This window comes from Python bivittatus, unplaced genomic scaffold (genome assembly GCF_059951505.1).
Source record: "Python bivittatus isolate LINGU-HERP-01145 unplaced genomic scaffold, Pbiv_v1 ctg000340_np1212, whole genome shotgun sequence".
Classification (NCBI taxonomy): domain Eukaryota; kingdom Metazoa; phylum Chordata; class Lepidosauria; order Squamata; family Pythonidae; genus Python; species Python bivittatus.
The window spans coordinates 31,296,645-31,317,845 of NW_028277056.1; the positions used below are offsets into that span (position 1 = coordinate 31,296,645).

General features: G+C 34.8%; 1 protein-coding gene across 4 annotated transcripts in view; it reads right to left on the minus strand.

Annotated features, from left to right (window-relative positions):
* Nucleotides 1-21,201, minus strand: part of ABI3BP (ABI family member 3 binding protein) — a 199,234-nt gene that overhangs the window by 113,167 nt on the left and 64,866 nt on the right. For 3 of the 4 annotated variants that reach the window (XM_088140806.1, XM_088140805.1, XM_088140804.1), the window contains exons 11-12: nt 19,300-19,374; nt 10,763-10,834 (exon numbers count right to left, since the gene is read on the minus strand). In XM_088140806.1, the coding sequence (XP_087996932.1) occupies nt 10,763-10,834; nt 19,300-19,374 (147 nt within the window). Of the gene's footprint in view, nt 1-1,439; nt 1,515-1,977; nt 2,056-10,762; nt 10,835-19,299; nt 19,375-21,201 lie in introns of all 4 variants that reach the window. The other variant, XM_088140803.1, reaches the window with a different exon arrangement.

Genomic DNA, 21,201 nt, shown 5'->3' on the forward strand with positions numbered 1-21,201 from the left:
CTAACACTGATGATATTACCTAGTTGGGTAATGAAATGTCTGCAAGCAAGCAAGCTCAGAGAGCACCAAGGACTCCACAGTTCAATCCTGAGCTACATAAATTCTCTTCTATTGAAAAATATAGTTGGAACTTCTGTAAACTATACAACCTGTCAATAGATTTTTGTTACCTGGAGGTACTTTTAATTTTTCAATAATCCTAGATGTTTTAGGTATGTTTTGCTTCACAGATGGTAGACTAGAGACTTGGAAAAAATAAAATAATTCAAACACTGCACAGAAAAAGTTATATTTCATTGCATGATATCATTCCAAGAAATGAAATATTTCTTATTTATTCTATTTATATATTTACTTTTAATATCTGAAATGAAACTAAAAGCATCATGTGCAGAAAAATATAACTATATCTGCACATACATATAATATGATATCTCTAGTTTCGTATGTATATATATGTCAGGTTCGGTCAGCACGAGGCTTCAGGGAAGCACGGGGCTGCAGGGAAGCTCGCAACCAGACCACGCGGAATCCACCGGCGGTAGCTAGCGGGGAAAAGAGGAACCGAAAGCGCCGCTAATTAACGAGCCACCTGCGGCCAGCTAAACAGGAAAACCACAGCGGAAGCTTTTAACTATGAACTGATAACGGCGCGAGCATGCAAGGAACGGGGCCGCAGGGCAGCGAAACAAGATCGCAACGCAGCACAGAACCCGCGGGTCTGCACGTAGCAGGGAGGGACCAACCCAGCCGGAGGGGGACTGGCAATCAAGGACAATGGACTCTGACCAACCCTGCCATCATGAACGATCAAGGGGGACATTGGGGGGCCCAATAGTCCACAGCTGCAACGTGATCACGAGGCGGGAAAAAGCGCGGGAAGGGGGGAATATAACAAGTGATGCAATTGTACCAAGCCAGTCCTGGCTTTGCTTGTGACTACTACGTTACGCATGAGTAAACCTTCTTTGTGAACCACACGTGTCACGAGAGTTTCTCTGTCGAACGGGGCAAATCTTACAATATATACATAAGACAGAAGTTTTATAATTCACCAAAGAGTCAGCATATAAAAAATATTTGCATAATTTCTCAGGTGCCAAACTGACATTTATGCTTTTCCTTTTCAACATAAGCACAAAGAGAAAGAGGGGTAAACCCGCATGCCTTCTCCAGGTGGTTGTATAAGATGCAAAAATGCCACATAGCTTGGAATTCCTTTTCACGTGTAAGTTTAAATCAATATAAAATAAGTGGTTCCCAAAATCCTGAAAATAAAAATTATTAGAAATGAGTGTATTAATTATGAAAAGGTTACATATGATGACTTTCTGGTCATATTCAAGTTCAATGAAACAAAAATGTAAATTTATGTTATGGTGATTCATAAATAAATGGTATCTGTATACATAAATGTATGCTTAAAGATGTTTAATTACCAGTTTTCTCATGCCATCCTTCTGCAGTGGCAGAAGGCTTCCATTTCAATGTAGTAAATGGTGTTTCAGATGGGGCTGAAAAGAACATCAATTTTATATTAAAAATTGTTCAAGATTAATTTATAAACATCTCATATAAAAAACCGCACATGCAAGGATCTTGCAATGATGAAGAAATTCAATATGAAATGGACCAGCAAGCTGATTAAAATGATGGAGAAGTAATGCAAGTTATACAGTATAGAATTTAAGATGTTAATGTTTCCAATACAAGTGGTAACTACTCACAAAGACCGTTCTAGATAAAAATGATGGATAATAAAAAAAGAAATCCATACATACCTAAAATTTAAAATACAATTATGAACCATAATTTTCAATGCCTCTTTAGAGGCTTTGAAAAAGACAGAAATAGAGAAAGATTAGTACTGAGAGAATGGCTATTGTATTCTGGAAGAAATTAATTCACATGGAATGAAAATGTTTCTAATGAAATAGAAAATTCAGAATAACCATTTCCAGTGAAAAATAACTTTACCCAGTGTTGCCCTTGGCCAGTCAAGAGTTTTAGATGTTTTGGATGGGAGAACTTCCAAAGTGGGTTCATTTGTTACTGCTAGAAAAAAAAAATTGAATGTATAGGAGACAGTGAGAAAAAAGCAATCTTAAAAAAAGGTTTTGCCTGTGGAAAATTATTTTCGGTAATTGAAGATGAAGCATTTCCATGTTTAGTGTTCATTGCTTTTAATTCACCAGTTTATTAGTTGTTATCAATGAAGCATTCAGTTTAAATTTCACACTAGTAAGAATTTTGTTTATGAAAATGTAGTTGAATTTGAACAAATACTGGTCTACTTAGTGCCTTTCTGCATGAGGTGTAACAGCTTTTATCAGAATCAGTACCACACATTGGATTTTAGAGATTTCTAACCATTCTATTCAGTCATAGGGTTGGAAGAAATTTTAAAGGTCATTTACTCCAAGCTTAGTGCAGAATCTACTACAGGATCTCTGACAGGAGGTCATCCAATTTCCTTTGAAGATCTCTGGTAAAGGAGGACTCACCACTTCATGTGGCAGCCTATTCTACATGATATAAAGTTATGTCTTTCAAATAAAGTGGCACAGAATTACAAGATTGTAATAAAAAATAAATTGTACTGCAAATGTGGCTAGTATTGAGAACAATTGTACTTCGGAATCCCATGGATTTAAGTGTAAGACAATAACTGTATTTTGCCTTACAATGAACATTTGCTCAGAGAAATATCAGCCTAAAATAGATATTAAGGAGAGAAAGATGTTTATTTATGTGAGATAGTTTTTAGTCTAATCAATCAGTATCTTTTGATATATAACAAAGGGTATGGGTGGAATAAATTGGGATAGCTATGTTTTGATTGGAGATTTAATCACTTTGTTTCAAATAGATTCAATCTTCAGAAGGTCTTACCTTAAAATTAAAACTAAATGAAAGAGATAAGCCTTAAGCTCCTAACTGAAGAATAATTCCACCGTTTCAATGAAACAAATTTGAAACTATAGTTCAATGGATGATAGTGGTATACCTGGTATGGAATCTGATATGGCAAATCTCATCTGACATTTGGGGGCTTGAAAAAACATGCTGTCTTTTGCTGAAAACTAAAAAAAAAAAAAATTGATAGTAACACAATTATAAGTGTTTAAAATTTTTTGGCAATATTTTTTCCTGAATGCAAATAAATAAGATTCCTAAAAATGTTTAAATTTTTGATTAAATGGGTTTTCAGTTATCCATCAATTAATAAATCAAACTGAAATACATGTATGAGTTACAAAAACTCAGTGACAATATTTTTGAAGATCCAAAAAGGACAACTTCCTTTTGAAAAATAAGAGTAACCTCCCTCATTTATAGAAAGGGATATTTGGGAATTTTCTTATTCTCCCAACTTTTAAAACTGATAAATTACTATCTATTTGATAATATTAGTGTTTAAAATGCATATTCTGGAGATCTTCTGAAACAGAACAGTTTGGTCAGTTGAAAAAGATTAGGGAGAGTTTTTGGCTTACCAAATCCTTCTAACCTAACTGCCACTTAAAGGTTTCAGGAAAGAGGCAAGAAATTGTACCATTCAGTTAACAAAGGCCTTCTCATCAGCAGAGTGAAATTATTTGGATTCCACCCACAGATGTGTCTTTCACCAAAGCAATGTGATACTAAATTGCTTTTTATTATTAGTTCCTTATCTACTTGTAAAATAGAGAAAAACAAAGTAAAAATAGGAGTCATCAGATGTAGAACAGCAAATCTCTGTACTCATACCTAAAGAATAAAACCAACTCTGTTTAGCTACTATGACTAAACTTAAATGAATTACTCAGTAGCACATTTTTAGTGGTGAAAAGAGATGAGCAAGTTTCTCCCAAGTATCCAATATGTAGGCAGCTTACTTTACATATTATCTCTAATGTTAAAATTGAGGTGTGTACTATTAAGCCACCATGTAAATATAGGCTGGAATCCAGTGAATATGTTCTAAGTGTTTGAGATGCTAGTGAAACTTTTGATTTATACTGAATCACAGACTCACTTTCAAAGTCAGATTGCTAGCAGGAACTGCTGTTCAAGAAGTTTCTTTGGGAATCAGTTATGGTTTTACTTTGACTTCTAACCCAGCCTATATTGCGAGGTAAAATTATATGATCTCTGAAGGTGCAGGGAAATGCTGCTTGCTACGTTAATCCTCTGTACTGGGTACAGTATGGCACTTCTAAGCCTCAGGGAATTACCTCTGCCTGGAAAAGGACAGGATACCAATATTTCAAATCAATGCTTTTTAAACGATTAAGGAAAATAATGTATAATTATTGAAGTAACTCTTCATTTTTGGGAAAAAAATAATGCTTTTTATTTTCTACAGCCTTCTGTTTATTGTAGTTGGTGCAACTACACCAACTGAGTTGGTTTCACTCAGTGAAAGTCACTGCAAAAAGCTTTTATTGTGCCTAAATCCCTTATTATTTTCTATTATTAATCTGATTTTTTCCCCCTAAACCTTAAACTATATTGACCAAATTTCAGTAACATGGTCAAATTCTTAATTATTAATACAATCCAAAGCCACGTATATATTTTTACATGCTTTCCAGCTGCGTTTTCCATTTAACATAGATGTTTTTATGCTTAGGTGGTGGCCTTATTGCAATCAACACTTAAGGTAGAAGTAACAGATACAAAACGTGGGTTATAAAATCATACAAAGAAAACAATTAAGTATAACAAAATGTCCTTTGTATCTCAAAGTTCAATTTGAGGACAATGTGGGAAGTAATGTATTAATGGAATGCATAACTAATGTTTAGAACCAGAGGGAAAAACACTCTATAAATAGGTTTCAGTGCTTGAAGTTAATGGAAAAATGGGGAGGGGGAGTGTTTATTATCTAAAGACAAGTAAAAATTTAAATGGCAGGCAATTCCTACCTTGATAATAGATTATATTTCTTAACAAAATTCTGCGTTTAAGGGGCCTTCACTGCTGTATTTCTGTACACTGGTTTCTATTAAACCCCAGACATACAACGGAACAGTAAGTAAGTGCTAATCCTCAACAGATACAGATATATTTTCTGCAGTGTTTTAATTTTACAGATGTTATGTAACATCTGTGAAGGATTTTCAAAGAGTTTTTCTTTTTACCTCATATGTGTCAATTCTCATTTAGGATTACCTTTGGTAAATGTATTTATTTATTTTATTAATCATAAAGTGACGATTTTATAAACTGTATAAGTGACTCTAGGCGGCTTATAAATAAAAAAGTGATAAAAAACAAAAATATACAAAGTTAAAAGACAGAGAGAGTTTCCTCAAGTCACCAACCACCCCCAGTGCTGCAAACCCCCATTGGATCCCCAAGCTAGTTGGCAGAGCCAGGTCTTAACGCTCTCCTGGAAGGGCAGAAGAGTGGGGGCCAATCTCACCTCAGGGGGCAAGATATTCCATAGGGTGGGGGAGGTGGCCAAAAGGTTCTGTTCCTAGACCTTGCTAATTGAAATACTTTAGCCGATGGGGTCCATAATGTGCCCTTCCTGCCAGACCAGGTGGGATGGGCTGATGTAACCAGGATGAGATGGTTCCTCAGGCACCCCACAAGTAGGGGCTGCAGGCTGGACTTCTCACTTCCTATCAACACCAGTTGAGACTGGCCTTGGAGAAAGGAGATGAACCAACACAAAACTGTGCCTCCCACCCCTAACTCCTGCAGCCAAATTATTAGATGCAATTTAACTTTTATTTTATCTCAAATAATTTGAAGAAAAGATTTTACTTTACAGTGCCTTCTTGGTGCAGTTTCACTTAGGTTCCTGAAAATATTGTTTGCCTATAACTTCAGTGTGCCACAACAGCCAAAGGAGACAGTTTAGTTTTGGACTTCTTCTACAGAAGTTTAGTGTCAGGATCACCATAAGTGATAGTAGTGCTCTATGCTGCACTTATCAGAAAGCAGCTGGAATACTATGTCCAGTTCTCATTGCCACAATACAAAGAGGGCACTGAGGAACTGGAAAGAATACAGAGAACAGAAACAAAGATGGTTAGGGGCTTGGTGGCCAAATCCTACAAAGAATGGTTAAAGGAACTTGATATGTTCAGCCTGCAGAAAAAAAGGCTAAGAGGAGACATAATAGCAGTCTTCCAGTACATGAAGCGATGCCGCAGGGCAGAAGGTGTGGACTTATTCTCCATAGCATCCAAGGGTAAGACAAGAACCAACTGGTGGAAGCTTAACAGATCCAAACTTGAAATAAGGAGGAGTTTTCTGAGTATGAGCCATTAAGCCTGCCTCTTGAAGTTGTGGATGTTCCATCAGTGGACATTTTCAAGAAAAGATTGAACAGCCATTTGTCTGGGATGGTCTGAGGATTCCTACATTGGTCAGAAGGTTAGACTAGCAGACCTCCATAGTCTCTTCCCACTCTAGGATTCTGGCTTCAAATAATTCCAGGCACAGATACAAAATAACAAAGTCTATTAAAACACAGCACACATGCACACACTTAAATACCATTCCTCTGGTAGGTGGCAAAGGAAAGAAAATATATATTCAGCTCCCTTGTAAAATCACTATAACAGCAGCTGGTAAGAAGAGTTATTAAACAGCAGTGTGGCATAATAAAATAACAAGAAATTTAATCTCCAGATGGCCAGATTAAACAAAATGCTTCTATTCCCTCCTGTGCCAACTTTCCATAAGGCACACAGTTCACCTACTACCTTCAGCCAACTTTCTCATCTACCATCTATACTTTACCTTACAAACACACCCTTTTGCCACCTATCTTTGCTTAAAATTTCCCTAGCAACAATTTCTGGAAACCTACCTCCTCCCCGCCCCAACAGATACTAACCCTGGTGAGAATGTTCATACTTCAGTACAGAATGTAAAGAAAATTTAGAGCTTGCTTGATGCATTTCCAGTATGTTCCTATCACATTCCCTAAGCATTACTCAGAGCTGTAACATGGACTAAATTACCACAAAAACATTGCCTATTCCATCTTCCAACTTCTCTGTTACACCTAAAATGATTGCCGCAGCTTAATATTCTTTATATTCTTTCTCAGCATTACATTCCATGAAAATTCTTGAACTATTTCTTAATCTTGTGACTGTGCTGACCCTTTTGTTAAATACTTTGAGTTTTCAACTGTTCTCTGGATTTTATGCTGTTATTATGTAATCTATACAACTTTTGCTTTAATGCCAACATACATATGGATTATAAGAGTCTTCCACATCTGATCAAGCTTCATCATTTTTATTATCTATTCATCTATTTTTAAAGCTTTCACCTGCTTTATAGTACAACGTACCTGTCATTGAGTTAAAATTACCAAGCTTGGGCTAATTGTGTGAAATTAATAATTTTTAATAGTACGGATACTGAAAAACAAATGAAAAATATCAAAAGTAAATGAAATGAAATGAAATGAAATGTTCAGGGTTGGGAGGAAGTTGTAATTTTTTCCCCACCAAATCATAATAGCGGAAATACTTTTTCCCTATGTTTTTAAACCATACAAAGCATTACAGTCACACAATTCTGTATTCCCTGTGTGTACTGGAGCACATGAATGAATAGGAAATGTCATGATGTGTTCCATAAGAAAGCAAGGGAAACTTCAGAGCACATTTTGACAAGAGATTATGAGATTTGAAAAATTCACCCCAGACCTGAATTTTATAATATAAAGCTAAAATAAACATTTCAGTGTGGGCTTCACTAATTTTAAAGAACTGGTTTCAGGTTTCTAAATGTTTAACTGCAAAACTGGTTATTTTAATGTAGTCACAATCCAGTGTGGAAAGTTTTTCTGTCTTATTTTATTAGACAGAATGTAATAATGCTATTTAATGAAATAAAAATATAATAATAATATAACCTTTTATTTTAATAATAACATAAAACACATATTCTGTGTGCTTCCTTCCCACATAAAAAAAGGAATTCATCTTTTCTTCTATCATGTTGAAGTATTAGGAATAAAACTTAATATTATCAATTTCATTCATGAAAATATGTACAAGTTGTTCTCATTACTAAAATATGCAGTAATAGAAAACCATATAGTCATATCTAGTCATAAGACAGAGTCAGACAACTATATCATTGTTGGCTCACAAGTAGCCATGGGCATGTCCTTCCAACAAATAATGTTTGTTGGAGTGGTTGGACTCAAACAAATAATGTTTGTTTCAAGTGGTTGGACTTGAAAGCAAAATAATAATAATAACAACGACAACGACAACGACAACGACAACGATAATGATGATAATGATAATAATGATAATAATGATAATAAAAAAAAAGCAGGAAAGTTGAAGAAAGTGATTGAGGGGCTAATTCTGGCTGCACAAGACCAAGCTTTAAGAACAAATGCATATAAAGCCAGAATTAAGAAGACAGCAACAGACAGCAAATGCTGTCTCTGCAAAGAAGCTGAAGAAACGATGTACCACCTAGTTAGCTGCTGCAAGAAAATTGGACAGACTGACTACAAACAATAATACGACAAAGTAGCAACAATGGTGCATTGGAATATCTGCAAGAAATACCATTTGCCTGCAAGCAAGAACTGGTGGGACCACAAAACAGACAAAGTAACAGAAAATGAAGAAGCTAAAGTGCTCTGGGACTTTAGAATTCAGGCAAACAAGAACCTGCCACACAACACCCCAGACTTAACAATTGTTGACAAGAAAGACAAAAAAGTCTGGATAGTGGACATTGCAATACCTAGAGACAGCAGAACAGGAGAGAAAGAACTGAAGAAAATCACAAAATATACAGACGTGCAAATAGAAGTAGAATGATTGTGGCAAAAGAAAGCAAAGATAGTACCAATAGTCATATCTGCCTTGCGTGCAATTCCAAAACATTTGGAGCACCACTTGAACACCATTGGCATTGACAAAACCCTGTCAGTTAATTACAAAAGGCAGCTTTACTTGGGGCAGCTTACATCCTGCGACGATACCTTTAACACCATCAAACCACAACATCTGCCTATCCCAGTCCTTGAGAAGGACTCGATAGGTGGATAAAAATGCCAAATCCAGTCTAAACATCTGGCTAACTGTGTGACCAACCACAATAATAAAAATAATGATAATAATACACGCTCTATAATATTATATTTTATTTAGAGGAAAAAGTGTGAAAAATAGGGGAATCTTTAAAAAAAGTTACATGAAATAAGAATTAATTTCCTGCTGTATGCACAAAATGTACTTGATTTATGTTGCTAATTGAATTTAAAGTCTGTTTGCAAACATGGATGACTTGGAAAAATGATTTCTTGAAAACAGAAAGATCATAACCTAAGAGTTTTTTTTAGGAAAAAGTTGCATGAATCATCTTTCTTGGCTGAAGAAATTGCATTCATCCCATTTACAGATAGATTCAGATTCTAGTTCAGAACTATTTGTGTGCTGATAAAATATAATACCCATTTTAACAAAGGGGTCTTTTACAGAAAGTTTAAACTCATAATAAATTGGTCCCCAGATTGTTTCTTACAGAAAAAACAAATATTTTTATTTGATACAACTAAAACACTCATAGATATTGCTTGGAAATATTTATTGAAGTAGCCCAAGAAAATTTACTTGAAATAAGTATCAGGCTAAGCAATAAAATCTGACGGGCTTGCTTTGTAATATTGTCATTCATGGATCAAAAGGAATTAAGGAAAATTGAGAGAAAAAAAACCCTGAAATATATGATGACAATTTTTTATATTTTTATCCAATAAAAAGTAACCATAAGGTTAAATGTCAAGAGATTCTTGTCAAATAAAAAAATCATTTTTGACAATATTGTTCATCTGAAAGTGTCTGAAATATATATTATCTAAGTTTAATACATCCTCTATGAATGCTCTAATGAAAATTGACCTTTCTGAAGTTGCTGTTTGTGCTAGTTTAATTATTAGTTTAATATTAGTTTATTATTAAATATTATTAGTTTAATTATTAGTTTAATATTCATGGCATTCAAAACTAACATCACAGTCCTGATCCTTTTTGAAAAGGCCCATTTCTAATAAAACCAATAGATCATTAAAATACATTTAACAAAATAGAGCACACTTTCTTTTACATAAACACACACAATGTCTTAGTCCTTTCTGATACATTCAGGTATAAATACCTTGTCCAACAAGACCTATTATCTCTTTTCTTTTCTTAAATAAGTTCCTAACATTTCTTGCTGCTAAAACCTAAATAAAGATTTTGTGTCTCATGCAAAATAATAAACCACAATGTGAATCTTGATTTTGACTCAGCATGATGCATGAACTCTCCCATCATGGTTTAGTGTAATGTGTGTGAACCATGCCATTATAGCTTGATGAACAAAACACAATTAGAAACCCAGTTGCAAAGAAAGGGTATGTTTGTGCATCCATATACTTTGAAATACTGTCTTGGAATCAAATATGGATAGCTCTATTACTGTATATGTCGGAATATATTTCATTTCCCTACCTGGATATTTAATCAGATGAGTTGGGGCATTTTCAAATGTTCATTGCTTCTACTTCCCAATCCTTCAAAGGCAATTTGAAAATGATCCACAACAGCCTTCAAACTTGCCAAGCTTGAACACTGAGAATGAGGGGGTTTTACTGTGATTTCAGCTACACTGCAGCTGAGCCAGAAATAGAGTCATCATATGGAAGAGCCTTTAGCCAAATATTCTTTGAACACAGAACAGATTTATTTCTAAACTTCATTATTGAAATGCAACATTGGAGGAAAATAGTTACCTGGCTTTGTCTGTACAGTCTTTGGAACAGGTGTTTGGGGTTCTGAAGGAACTGGCTGCATTTTGCTTGAAGCTAAAGTAAAAGAAATTGTCATTAAAAAAAAAAACATTGGCACCGAATTCATATTGCAAATTTATATCTGTTCTACAGTGAGCCTTCCAGGACATAATTTAACTTTAATTGAAGAAATTGTGATATAAAAACCAGACATATCATTAACACTAAAAAACCTAAATATTATCAAGATCGAGTTTTTGGACTATAATAATCTGAATGCTAATCCTTTTAAAGAATTTTAAAGCAAAAATGGAATTAAAGCAATATTAATAAGAAATCGACATTGCCCAATGATGTGGTATTTGAGGCATAGGAGGGCATTTGAGGCATAGGAGATGGTCTTGTTTAAGTCCTGGAAACTTGTGCAGATCTAAATATTAAAAAACAAAAATAAAACAAGAAAAGCCACTATATGATTTCAAAAATCCTGAAAAATAAATACTTAAGATTTAGTGATATGATACAATGGACATAATTGTATACTCTCTATACTTAGATAATGATCGGCATAAATACTTTCAGTAAATCAGATGGCAGGAAACAGTTCATTAAATCAAGCACAAGCAAGAAAGCCAGTGCTATCGCCATTGTACAGAGGGCAAGGGAGACAATATGCACTGTGATATCATGACAAAAAAAACCCCTTTGTTACATATTTATCTAGGATCTAGGCAGAGGGCCTTTTCTGCTGTGGCCCCCACTCTATGGAACAATCTTCCTCCCAAGGTGTGGTGTGCCCCCACTCTCATGGCCTTTAGGAAAGGTGTGGAATCCTGGCTATGCCAGAAGACCTGGGGGCCAGATGGGGGCTCGCATCAGTGGAAGTGGCTTGTGGGGTAATTGATTTTACCCCCCCCCCGTCATCTTGACTGTCTTTAGTATTTATGTATAGGGTTTGTTTTTAGTGGATTTTAATGGATTGAGTATTTAATTGTTTATGGGATATTTTAATTGTTTATAGGTTTTTGATTTTTAATTGTGAGCCACCCAGAATCACCCATTGGGGGAAATGGGCGGCATACAAATTTAATAATAAATAAATAAATAAAATATTTGTGTGTGATTGACACAAATATGAAAAGATGGAAGTTGCATTATGACATTGTAGCATATGTATGACATTATCATGGTTAGGCAAGGACACGTATGGCCAATGCCACTGCAAGAAGGTAGCTAGGTAAAGACAAATATGTGATTGGACTTAAAGGACTCTGTTGCTCACCAGCTTCAAAAAGCTTACATTTTGAGAATTGCAACATTTTGTTTTGTTAAAATGCAATTGAAAAAGCATATTGGCTGCAATCCAACAGAGTGATTAATCTTGATGAAGATATTTCAGTGAGATTAAGCATGTTTAATGACTGTTGGACTGTGGCATTCCTTTAAGAAAACAAGACCATTCCTTTTTATAACCACAGTGGTATTGATTGTGATGAATAGAAATTACCATAAATGGAAAACAGGGATGAACTCTGTTAATGGTTTTTCAATGGCATTTTCAAAGCCACAACATTGTACATTTTTAGTTTAATAGCAAAGAGTGGCTCAGGAAAACCAAGGAGTTCTCTCTGAGTGTTATAAATGAAGTATGTGTATTGTACAAATATTGCAAAGGCAAAAGATTCAAGTTCCAAGGTTTATGAAGGTTAATCTTTATGGAGGTACTCTTAGCTAATGTTTTTTAAAAAGTTATCATGAACCATGACTTCTGGGAAAGTATGGTGAACTGAGGACATCTCCGCAAGAGCCAACAACCGTGACAAAGATGAGGAACCAGTGAGTAGACCAGTTTCTCGGAACCTCTCCGGATAAGGAGAGGATGGGAGATTGCCCATACGTGGCTGCTCTTTGTGAAGAGACCACAGGACAGTGGTTTTCTGCAGGATTAAGCATTGGGAAACAAAGGGATCAGCCATCTTGCTTGCAACTGCAGCAGAGCCTTTTAAAGGATACTAAGTTAGTAAGCCTCACTTTCTGATCACTTTAGAAATTGCCTATTTAACCATCTTAAAGCAATAGCCTATTAACCATCTTAAAGCAGAGACTTTGGAACGACAAGTTCGAAAAGTCATCAGGTAAGTTTATCTTCAATTCTGAACAAAAGAAAAATTAATTTATAACCTTAAGAACTTAAAGAATTTGAAATAAACAGCAAAAAGTTAAATAAGATTTTGATGTAAGAAAGTTATAAACAGATTAAGGGTCCAGATCAATTCGGAATATTGACTTTTACTACAAGATTTTGCAAATAACTATAAAAAATAAATTGCTTCACGTGGGAAACAGTCTTATTTTGGGTATCCTGGCTATTGTAAGTCATAACAAAGATAAATTACTTTATGATTTCAGAAACTGGACAACGGAGACTAAAGATTCTAAGCAGAAGGAAAAAAAATACATGCCTTTTCTTAATATCAGTTAATACTCAGACTTACAAAATGACAAAAACACTTTATAACATCAGAAACATTAAAGGAGATCTTTGAAGAATGAAGCCAGAAATCAGTAACTATAGTATCAACACTGTCAGTAATGATGTCTGTTTATATGGATAGACTATGTCCAAAATATGTTAATGAAGGAATGACAGATGTGGAACAAGTTTTATCTGACAAGACAGAGAAAGTACTGAAAGTGGAACTGCAAATTACAGGGCAAGAGAATGATTTGGAAAAGGACATATTGGATACTGGACATACTGGATATACAAAAGAAACTGGCTGGAGTTTTAAAAATTAAAAGGGAAATAAAAATGATAAACCAAGAAAATGATTTTGAAAATGTTTTCTTATTGGATCTACAAAAGAGGCTTGTTAAAGCCTTGAAGAAATCTGTGTCATGGAGTAAAGAATTGAAGAGAAATCAAATCCTATGACAATATTTGATTGAATTAAAGATTGTGACTGTTAAAAGTAAAAGGAAGGAATATAAAGTTGGCTTACTTGATCAGGGTTAAAATAAGACTTTTTTTTTTTTTTGCAAAGTTCTGGCAACCCTTTATGGACTTTTTGCTGACACCAGGATTAAAAGGTTGATGTTTTATGGATTTGCTTATAGATAAGGGATGGAATATGGGTTGAACAGATATCTGTTTGTAACCTTACAGGGGATGAACAGTTACTAAAATTTTTATACTTGTTGTGATTAAGGTTAGAGGCCACTTCTTTATATATTTCTTTTCTCTTTCTTTATTATATTCTTACTTTACTCTTAATAAACCTAACCCTAAACCTAACCCTTACTTTTCTCTTTCTTCTCTCTTTTTCTTTTTTCCTGCACTTTTAAAAAAATTTTCTTCTCTTTCTTTAAGTTTCTTTAAGTTTAGTCTGTATTAGTTTTTACTATTGTAATAAAAATTCTTAATAAAAAATTATATTTTAAAAAAGTTATCATGAACCACCTTTACATTGCTAAAAGTTGGGTGTAGAGAGGGAAGAACTAAATGATACTTGTCCCCTTAAAAAGCCCCAATTTACCCACAAACTACTAATGAGTCCATTTACTAATGCAAATCTGTTACATCCCAAATATCCATCAGAATACACCAATTCTAACAGGAAAGGATGAGAACTATCCTTTCTGGGTATCATTTTTTCAGTTCTACTACACTGATTGAAAATATGATAATCATGGATCTCTGTGCTTAAATGTCATTTTCTTCAAACACATGCTAATTGTTAGGGTTCTTTTCTCTCAATTTCTACTAACACTTAATCCTGTGAATATAAAATAGATTTATCTTTCCTACAATTTTTATAATACATTTTCCTTTGATTGAATCAAGAATGTTTTATGCACAACGCTCCATATTATTTCTGAGCATCTCCTTAGGACCAAGAAAGCATAGATTATCTAGGAGCCAAATGTTTTATATAATTTATATGCTGCATTATTATTTATAGTCTTTACACTGCAATCTGTTGTTTTGTACCTCTTAAAGATCAGCCCTACTGTTTGCCCATGCTATGGATTGTAATGGCAAGGTAAAAATAAAATGGACCAAGCTCTGCTATAGTGGCCACTCTGCCAAAAGATCCTCCCCCAATAATGGGAAATCTCTCTTCCAAATAATTTACTTGGAGATACCAGTTTTTCAATTACTTTGTATTTTGTTGATTAATTGTGGTGATTATACTGAGGATAAATTGAACCAAGAAGTGCAAAAATAAGATTAAGGGAACAAAGAAACCTACAAGCTGAAGAAGTGGAGTATTAACAAACTTTTAGGAATATAAGAGGATATCAAATTGAAGCATGAGCGGGAATTAAAAAACTTATCAAATTAACTTCTGATGTTTCTTATCAGTGTTCTGCAGTATGGAACACTAGCAAAGCATCTATGAGAGGAGTGTTTATTTTTCAGGCATCAGATAGACAGAAACTATGTAAAAACAGAAGGATAAATTGAAACAAAAGATAAAAGTGATTTATAATCAACCAGATTTAATGGAAGTAAATGAGACCTAGAAGTTGAATTTTGTCAAACAGAAGATTTTTTTGAAAAAGCCATAAGTTAGACAAATTGCTTGAGCTACAAGTTGCAAAAGTACCTGTTGAGGTATACTCAGTAGGAATTTTACTATGTGAATAACAGGAGGCAAACCATGTAGCCGGGGCTTTTGAGCCAAGTGCTCACACCTGATGGATACTGACTCAGCACAATGTGGGGGATATAAGCAGCCTGCGAGCTGTTGGTTATTGCTGGGTGTTAGGTGTTGTTGTTGTGTGTGTTATTAAGTGCTGTATATGATATAGTCTGTAGCTTTAACTAAAGCAGAGTCCAGTTGTCTTTCTTCTGGGACCACTCAAGGACTGGCCCAAGGTGTGACTCTGACAGGAACAAGACAAAAGAACCAATTCATTATCCTAACCAACAAATCCTAATCTGGTAAGAAACAAGGATTCAACTGATTACTTAAAGTTTTCGTCTGTGGCCAGTAAGAACAGATTTGAGTTTTTCTAGCTGCTCACATTTCATTCAATTAATAATTCAGAGTCACTACAGGATATTTTGCTGCCTGAAGCAAAAATGGCATCCCTTCCTATTCTCATACTGAAGCCAACCTGCGAAGCTAAGCTATGCCAGCCTTATGTCAATAACACCTTCACCATCCTGAGGCAACATAGTAAGGTTATATGAAGCTTTGATTCAGATATTTAATTTGAAAACCAGATTGAATCAAATGTACATATGCAGAAACAGGGTGTTTTTTTTAAAGCTGGTTCAGAAATTCAAGTTAAATTAACCAATTGTTTGAAATAAATCTGATTGATTTTCCAAATCTGAATTATTGAATCAAATCAGATGACAACAGACATGGGATAAAAACAGAAAGAATTCACACACTTCATTAGCTAGGGAAACAGAAAATATTAGCTCTAATATAGGGATATAGATAGGCTGAGGTGTATATTTGACTTCCAGCACTTACTTGTATTAATAAAATAATTAGCCCTGCTCCATTTACATTTTCAAGATGTAGATATTTCAGTGAACATGTTGAATAGAAGTCCTTAAATAAACATTCACACATTCCCCTTCAGAGAAATGACACTACTTGCTTAATTATAATTTGACAGATACATCAGTTACATGGAAAAAGAGATGCCAGATGTTCAAGCTGGCTTTAGAAAAGGCCAAGGAACATGAGACATTATTGCTAATGCATGCTGGATAATTGAGAAAACCAAAGAATACCAAAAAGAAGTCAGTATGTGGTTCATTGATTATAGAAAGGCCTTTGATTGTGTCTATCATGTCAAGCTATGGAATGTACTCAGAAAAATAGGAATCCCAGAACATTTCATTGTCCTCAAAGTTATATTCAGGTCAGGAAGCCACAGTCTGGACAGATCATAGTGAAAAAGACTGGCTCCAGGTTGGAAAAGGAATGTGACAAGGCTGTATACTCTCCCTTTATTTATTCAACCTATATGTTGAATATATATTAAGCCTTAAGCCACACTCATCTTTATTAATTATCTAATTAATTATTATCTTATTAATTATCTAAATCTTAAAGATAATAAGATCATTATCTTATTAATTATATAATAATAATTAAGGGACGCTGGATTGGAAGATGAGTGTGGTTTTAAAATTGGAGGAGGAAACATCAATAACCTGTGCTATGCTGGTAACACTACCCTGATAACCAAAAATGCAAAGGATCTCAAAGTCTAGTAATAAAAGATAAGGAGAAAAGTGAAAAAAAAGGAACTAAAGTTAAATATAAAGAAGACCAGACTAATGACAACAGGTAGAACAACCAGCCTTAGAATTGGCAATGAAGATATCAAAGTGGTGGATAGCTTCTGCCTTTTAGGATCAGCCATCAACACTAAAGGATAAGCTGTCAAGAAATATGCTGCATACTAGCATTTGATAAAGCAGCCATGAAGGCTTTGGAAAAGATATTCAAATGTTGTGATATGTCTATACCTACAAAGATCAAAATTGTGTAAACCATGGTATTCCCTGTGACACTCTATGAAAGCAAAAGTTGGACTTGGCAGGACAGGAAGAGCATTGTCATTTTTGAGTTTTTGAGTACTGTGGACACCCAAGAAAACAAACAAATGGATCATTCAACAAATCAACCCAGAGTTCTCACTCAAGGTACAATTGATCAGGCTCAAATTATTCTACTTCAGACACATAACGCGAAGAGCTAGCTCTCTGGAGAAGGCTTTTGTTCTGGGAAAGGTGGAAGAAAAGAGAAGAAGAGGATGACCAGCAGCCAGGTGGATGGACTCAGTTACACTGGCAATGAGTGCACTGTTGGAAGACCTAGAAGATCAGGTTATGGGTAGATCATCATGAAGAAAAATCTATCTATGTGGTCGCTAGAAATTGAAAATGACTTGATGGCACATAATCAATAAATCAAAAGATACATTAATGCAAGAAATTTGATTCATTTAAATATCATGTTTGTACCATACATATCAGTAGTACAATTCAGTAACCCTGCAATGGTAATAAACAAAATAGTTATCCAATGTGACAAGGGGCATTTCAACCACAGGAGTTTTGCTAGGTTCTGAAGATTCCAGTTCACTTTCAGTGTGAGCTAAAGAAATAAAAAGTTACACCTTTTCTGTAGACATAAATTATACTGTGACCACATATATGGCATACTTCAAAACAAAGCAGGGAAGACAGATTCACACAGATAGTATTTTGTGTTCTCACCTCATCACTCCAAAAGCCATGATATAGTTGTTAAAGGGAATGGAAATACTTCAGCAAGCAATTTATAAAGAAGCATTAGATGTCTTGCCTACCAGAATAGAATATTTTTCAAAATCTTACAGTTGCAATATTCCTGGAAAGGACAGAGGAAATATGTTTTCTTGGGAATAAGTCCCTTTGAATAAAGCGTGCCTTACTTTTCAACAAACAAACATTGGATTGTACTATTGGGAAGTGTTGCATACTCCTCTGTTAAGGATGACTTTCCTTATTATCTTTTTGTTCTTCAAAACTGAAGTGAAATCTCTTTAATCTTAGGAGATTTATTTGAACTGCCACTATCACCAACCTTTTTTCTAGTTCAAAAATTCTTTTGCTTTTCTCTTTTCATTCTGTAAATTTCTGAGGGAATGGTACAGTCACTTTGTTATCATTTAAAAAAAGAAATGTGCACTTTTATTAATTAACTTTATTTAGGTAATAAACAGATCCACTTAATATCTATATTCTGTCTGTAATCATAACCCTGTTTTTTTGACATAAATAAACCCCTCCCTCATCCCTGTCCTTCCAGCCACTCCCCAAAACCGTCTTTCTTCACTTCCCTCTTCTCTCTGGAACATAAACTGGGAAGGGCTTTGATTAGCAGAGTTGCTTTATGTGAGATGAACAGCTATATAAATGTAACATATAAACAAACAAAAACTATTCTTCAATAAATGTAAAATATGCATAAACATACCACATTTCTAGGCTTTGAAGATTATTATTTCATTTTCAGAGCTTTAAAAATAACAGTTAAGGACATTTTTATAAGAGCTATTATCTTTCATTAGCCACTCACAACCAGATGTCTTCCAGATATGTCAGAATTACAGGTCTCAGAACTCCCAGCCAAAATAACTATTGGCCATGAACTGCACTTACAACTCATATGAAGTGAACCGGATTGAAAAAGGTTCCCTTACTTTCTCTCAATGTAGCACCTACAGTTCTGTTCCTAAAATTCCACAGACTAATACTAGGCATACTGACTAATGTTATAAAATGGGCAGTTTTTATGCACATGTGCTGTTACTATACATCTTTCTAAGCAGTTATTTTGGGCACAATCTCACAATCATTCAAAAAGTTGAGCCACGTTTCTTTTTTAATTAGAAATTCATTTGTGATATAGCATCTCATAGCTGAAAAACAATGCATCATTGTGGCAGTCTTTCAATTGAGTACATGTTAATTTGTAATTCCAAACAGCAAAATTAAGCATGGAAAGAGTATATGTTACCTTGACTGATTGTAGATTCTTCTGAGACACTGGGAGCTGTAGGTTTACTACTTTCCCAATCTTGTTCAGCCATAGCTGTATGAATATAATGACTGTTAGCTTAAACTTGGTTAACATCAATAAAATTAAGCTAAATTATGGATCAAACCTAGGAAGGATATGAACTACTTTTTATAAAATACATTAGATTGTATCTGGGCTTGAAAGTTAAGCAGGGATGGACCTAAATGGTACTTGGATAGAATAGCACCAAAATGTTTCAGGTTTGTAGGCTAGATTAAGACATTGGATAACATTTCAAAAGCAATGGCAAACTATTTTATTGTTACCAATGGAGGCGAATATTTTATTGTTGTTGCTAATAAATGCACACCTAGGTCCATCTAGTCACCAGGTGTCAAGCTTGATCCCAAGGTGTCCTTTCTATATAAACCTTGAACACAGGCAAGGTTGTAGCTAACAAGAGCCAGTCCTACAGTCACTGAAATCAAATGGAAAACATCCCAGTGATCAGATGTAATTTATACATGAAAAGAATTCACAGGAAGCTTGAGTAATTTCATAAAAGACTAAGGAGTGAAGAAATATCAGCAAACATGAAGAAGCCCAGGCTATATTATAAAGGTAAAGTAAGAACTGTTCTGACTTGTTGAAAATGGAGCGCAAAAAAACTGAAATAGCAGATTTACACATTTGTAAAGTTTGTGGCACAAATAAGAAAATGAAGAAAATGAACTGCCAAAAAAGAATCTAAATTCTGAATTTACTCTTTGACAGCAAGTCAGATGTGATATAAAATATTATATGTGACTTTAAAAGCACACCGTGCAATATATTACAAGCACATACTCCTTAAGCATTCTGATAAGTAAGGTATAAAGGAGAGACTGTGCTATAGTTCCAACACAGTAAAGAAGCAGAAATGACTTGTTCTCTGCAAGAACCAAAAGCACCAACACCCATTATGGGCTTTTCTTAATGCAAATGGCTGGACCGGGGACTCAACAGCAGACTGAGTTTTTGGCCTAGAGTTGATGGCTCAGCTCTTTGTTCCTCATTACAATCCCATTCTGGATCCTTCTTTTCTTTCCTGTACCAGGAATCTGCATTAGAAAAGAAGCTTGTCTGCTCAAATGGCAGCTTTATTTTTCCAATGCAAAAGTTACAGGAACTAGGACATGGCCTGAAGTGAGGCTGATCCCATGTCAATGTTCAGCCCAGACAGGTTCTTAAAGAATATGTGCTCAAGGGGAAACTCTATGGTTAAGTTCATTCCCATTCCCTTGGCCCTCAACCAAGAAGTAATCAGGTGAGTTACAAGACCCTCAACCTTGTTTCTCATCTGAATGATGTAAAACATACACACACACACACACACACACACAATTGCATAACAATTTTCAGATCATTTTTCCCTTTGCCTTCATTAAGGGATATATCCAGTTCACTAGCTTTAGACAGCAGATGCCCACCTGTACATCTAATAATAGCTCTGGATCTCAGCCTGCAGATGCCTGTTTAATGCCATCATGTGAAAAATGTGTATTCTGTGATCAACTAGTGATTTAGCAAAATTTTGCTTCTGTTCCATAAATAAAGTCTCTTTAACATTTATATTATAGCTGTGCAACACATTCAGAAGCAGCACTTCACAAACTGTATTGGTGCAAGTGAAACACCCCGATCTGAAATGTTAAAGCAGCTACATCTGACCAAAGCTCCAAAAGTGCACTGACCTTCCAGTGTCAGTCCCTCCCATTAAATTGCTTTAATGCTTTGGGGGAAGGGGTTGCTTGGCTTGTGTCAACATGTATATTTTATCTATTATTATTTATTGTTTCATGGTATAAACTTTTGTACTATTGAAGTGACCTAGCAGAATCCCATGCATAGTTATCTGAT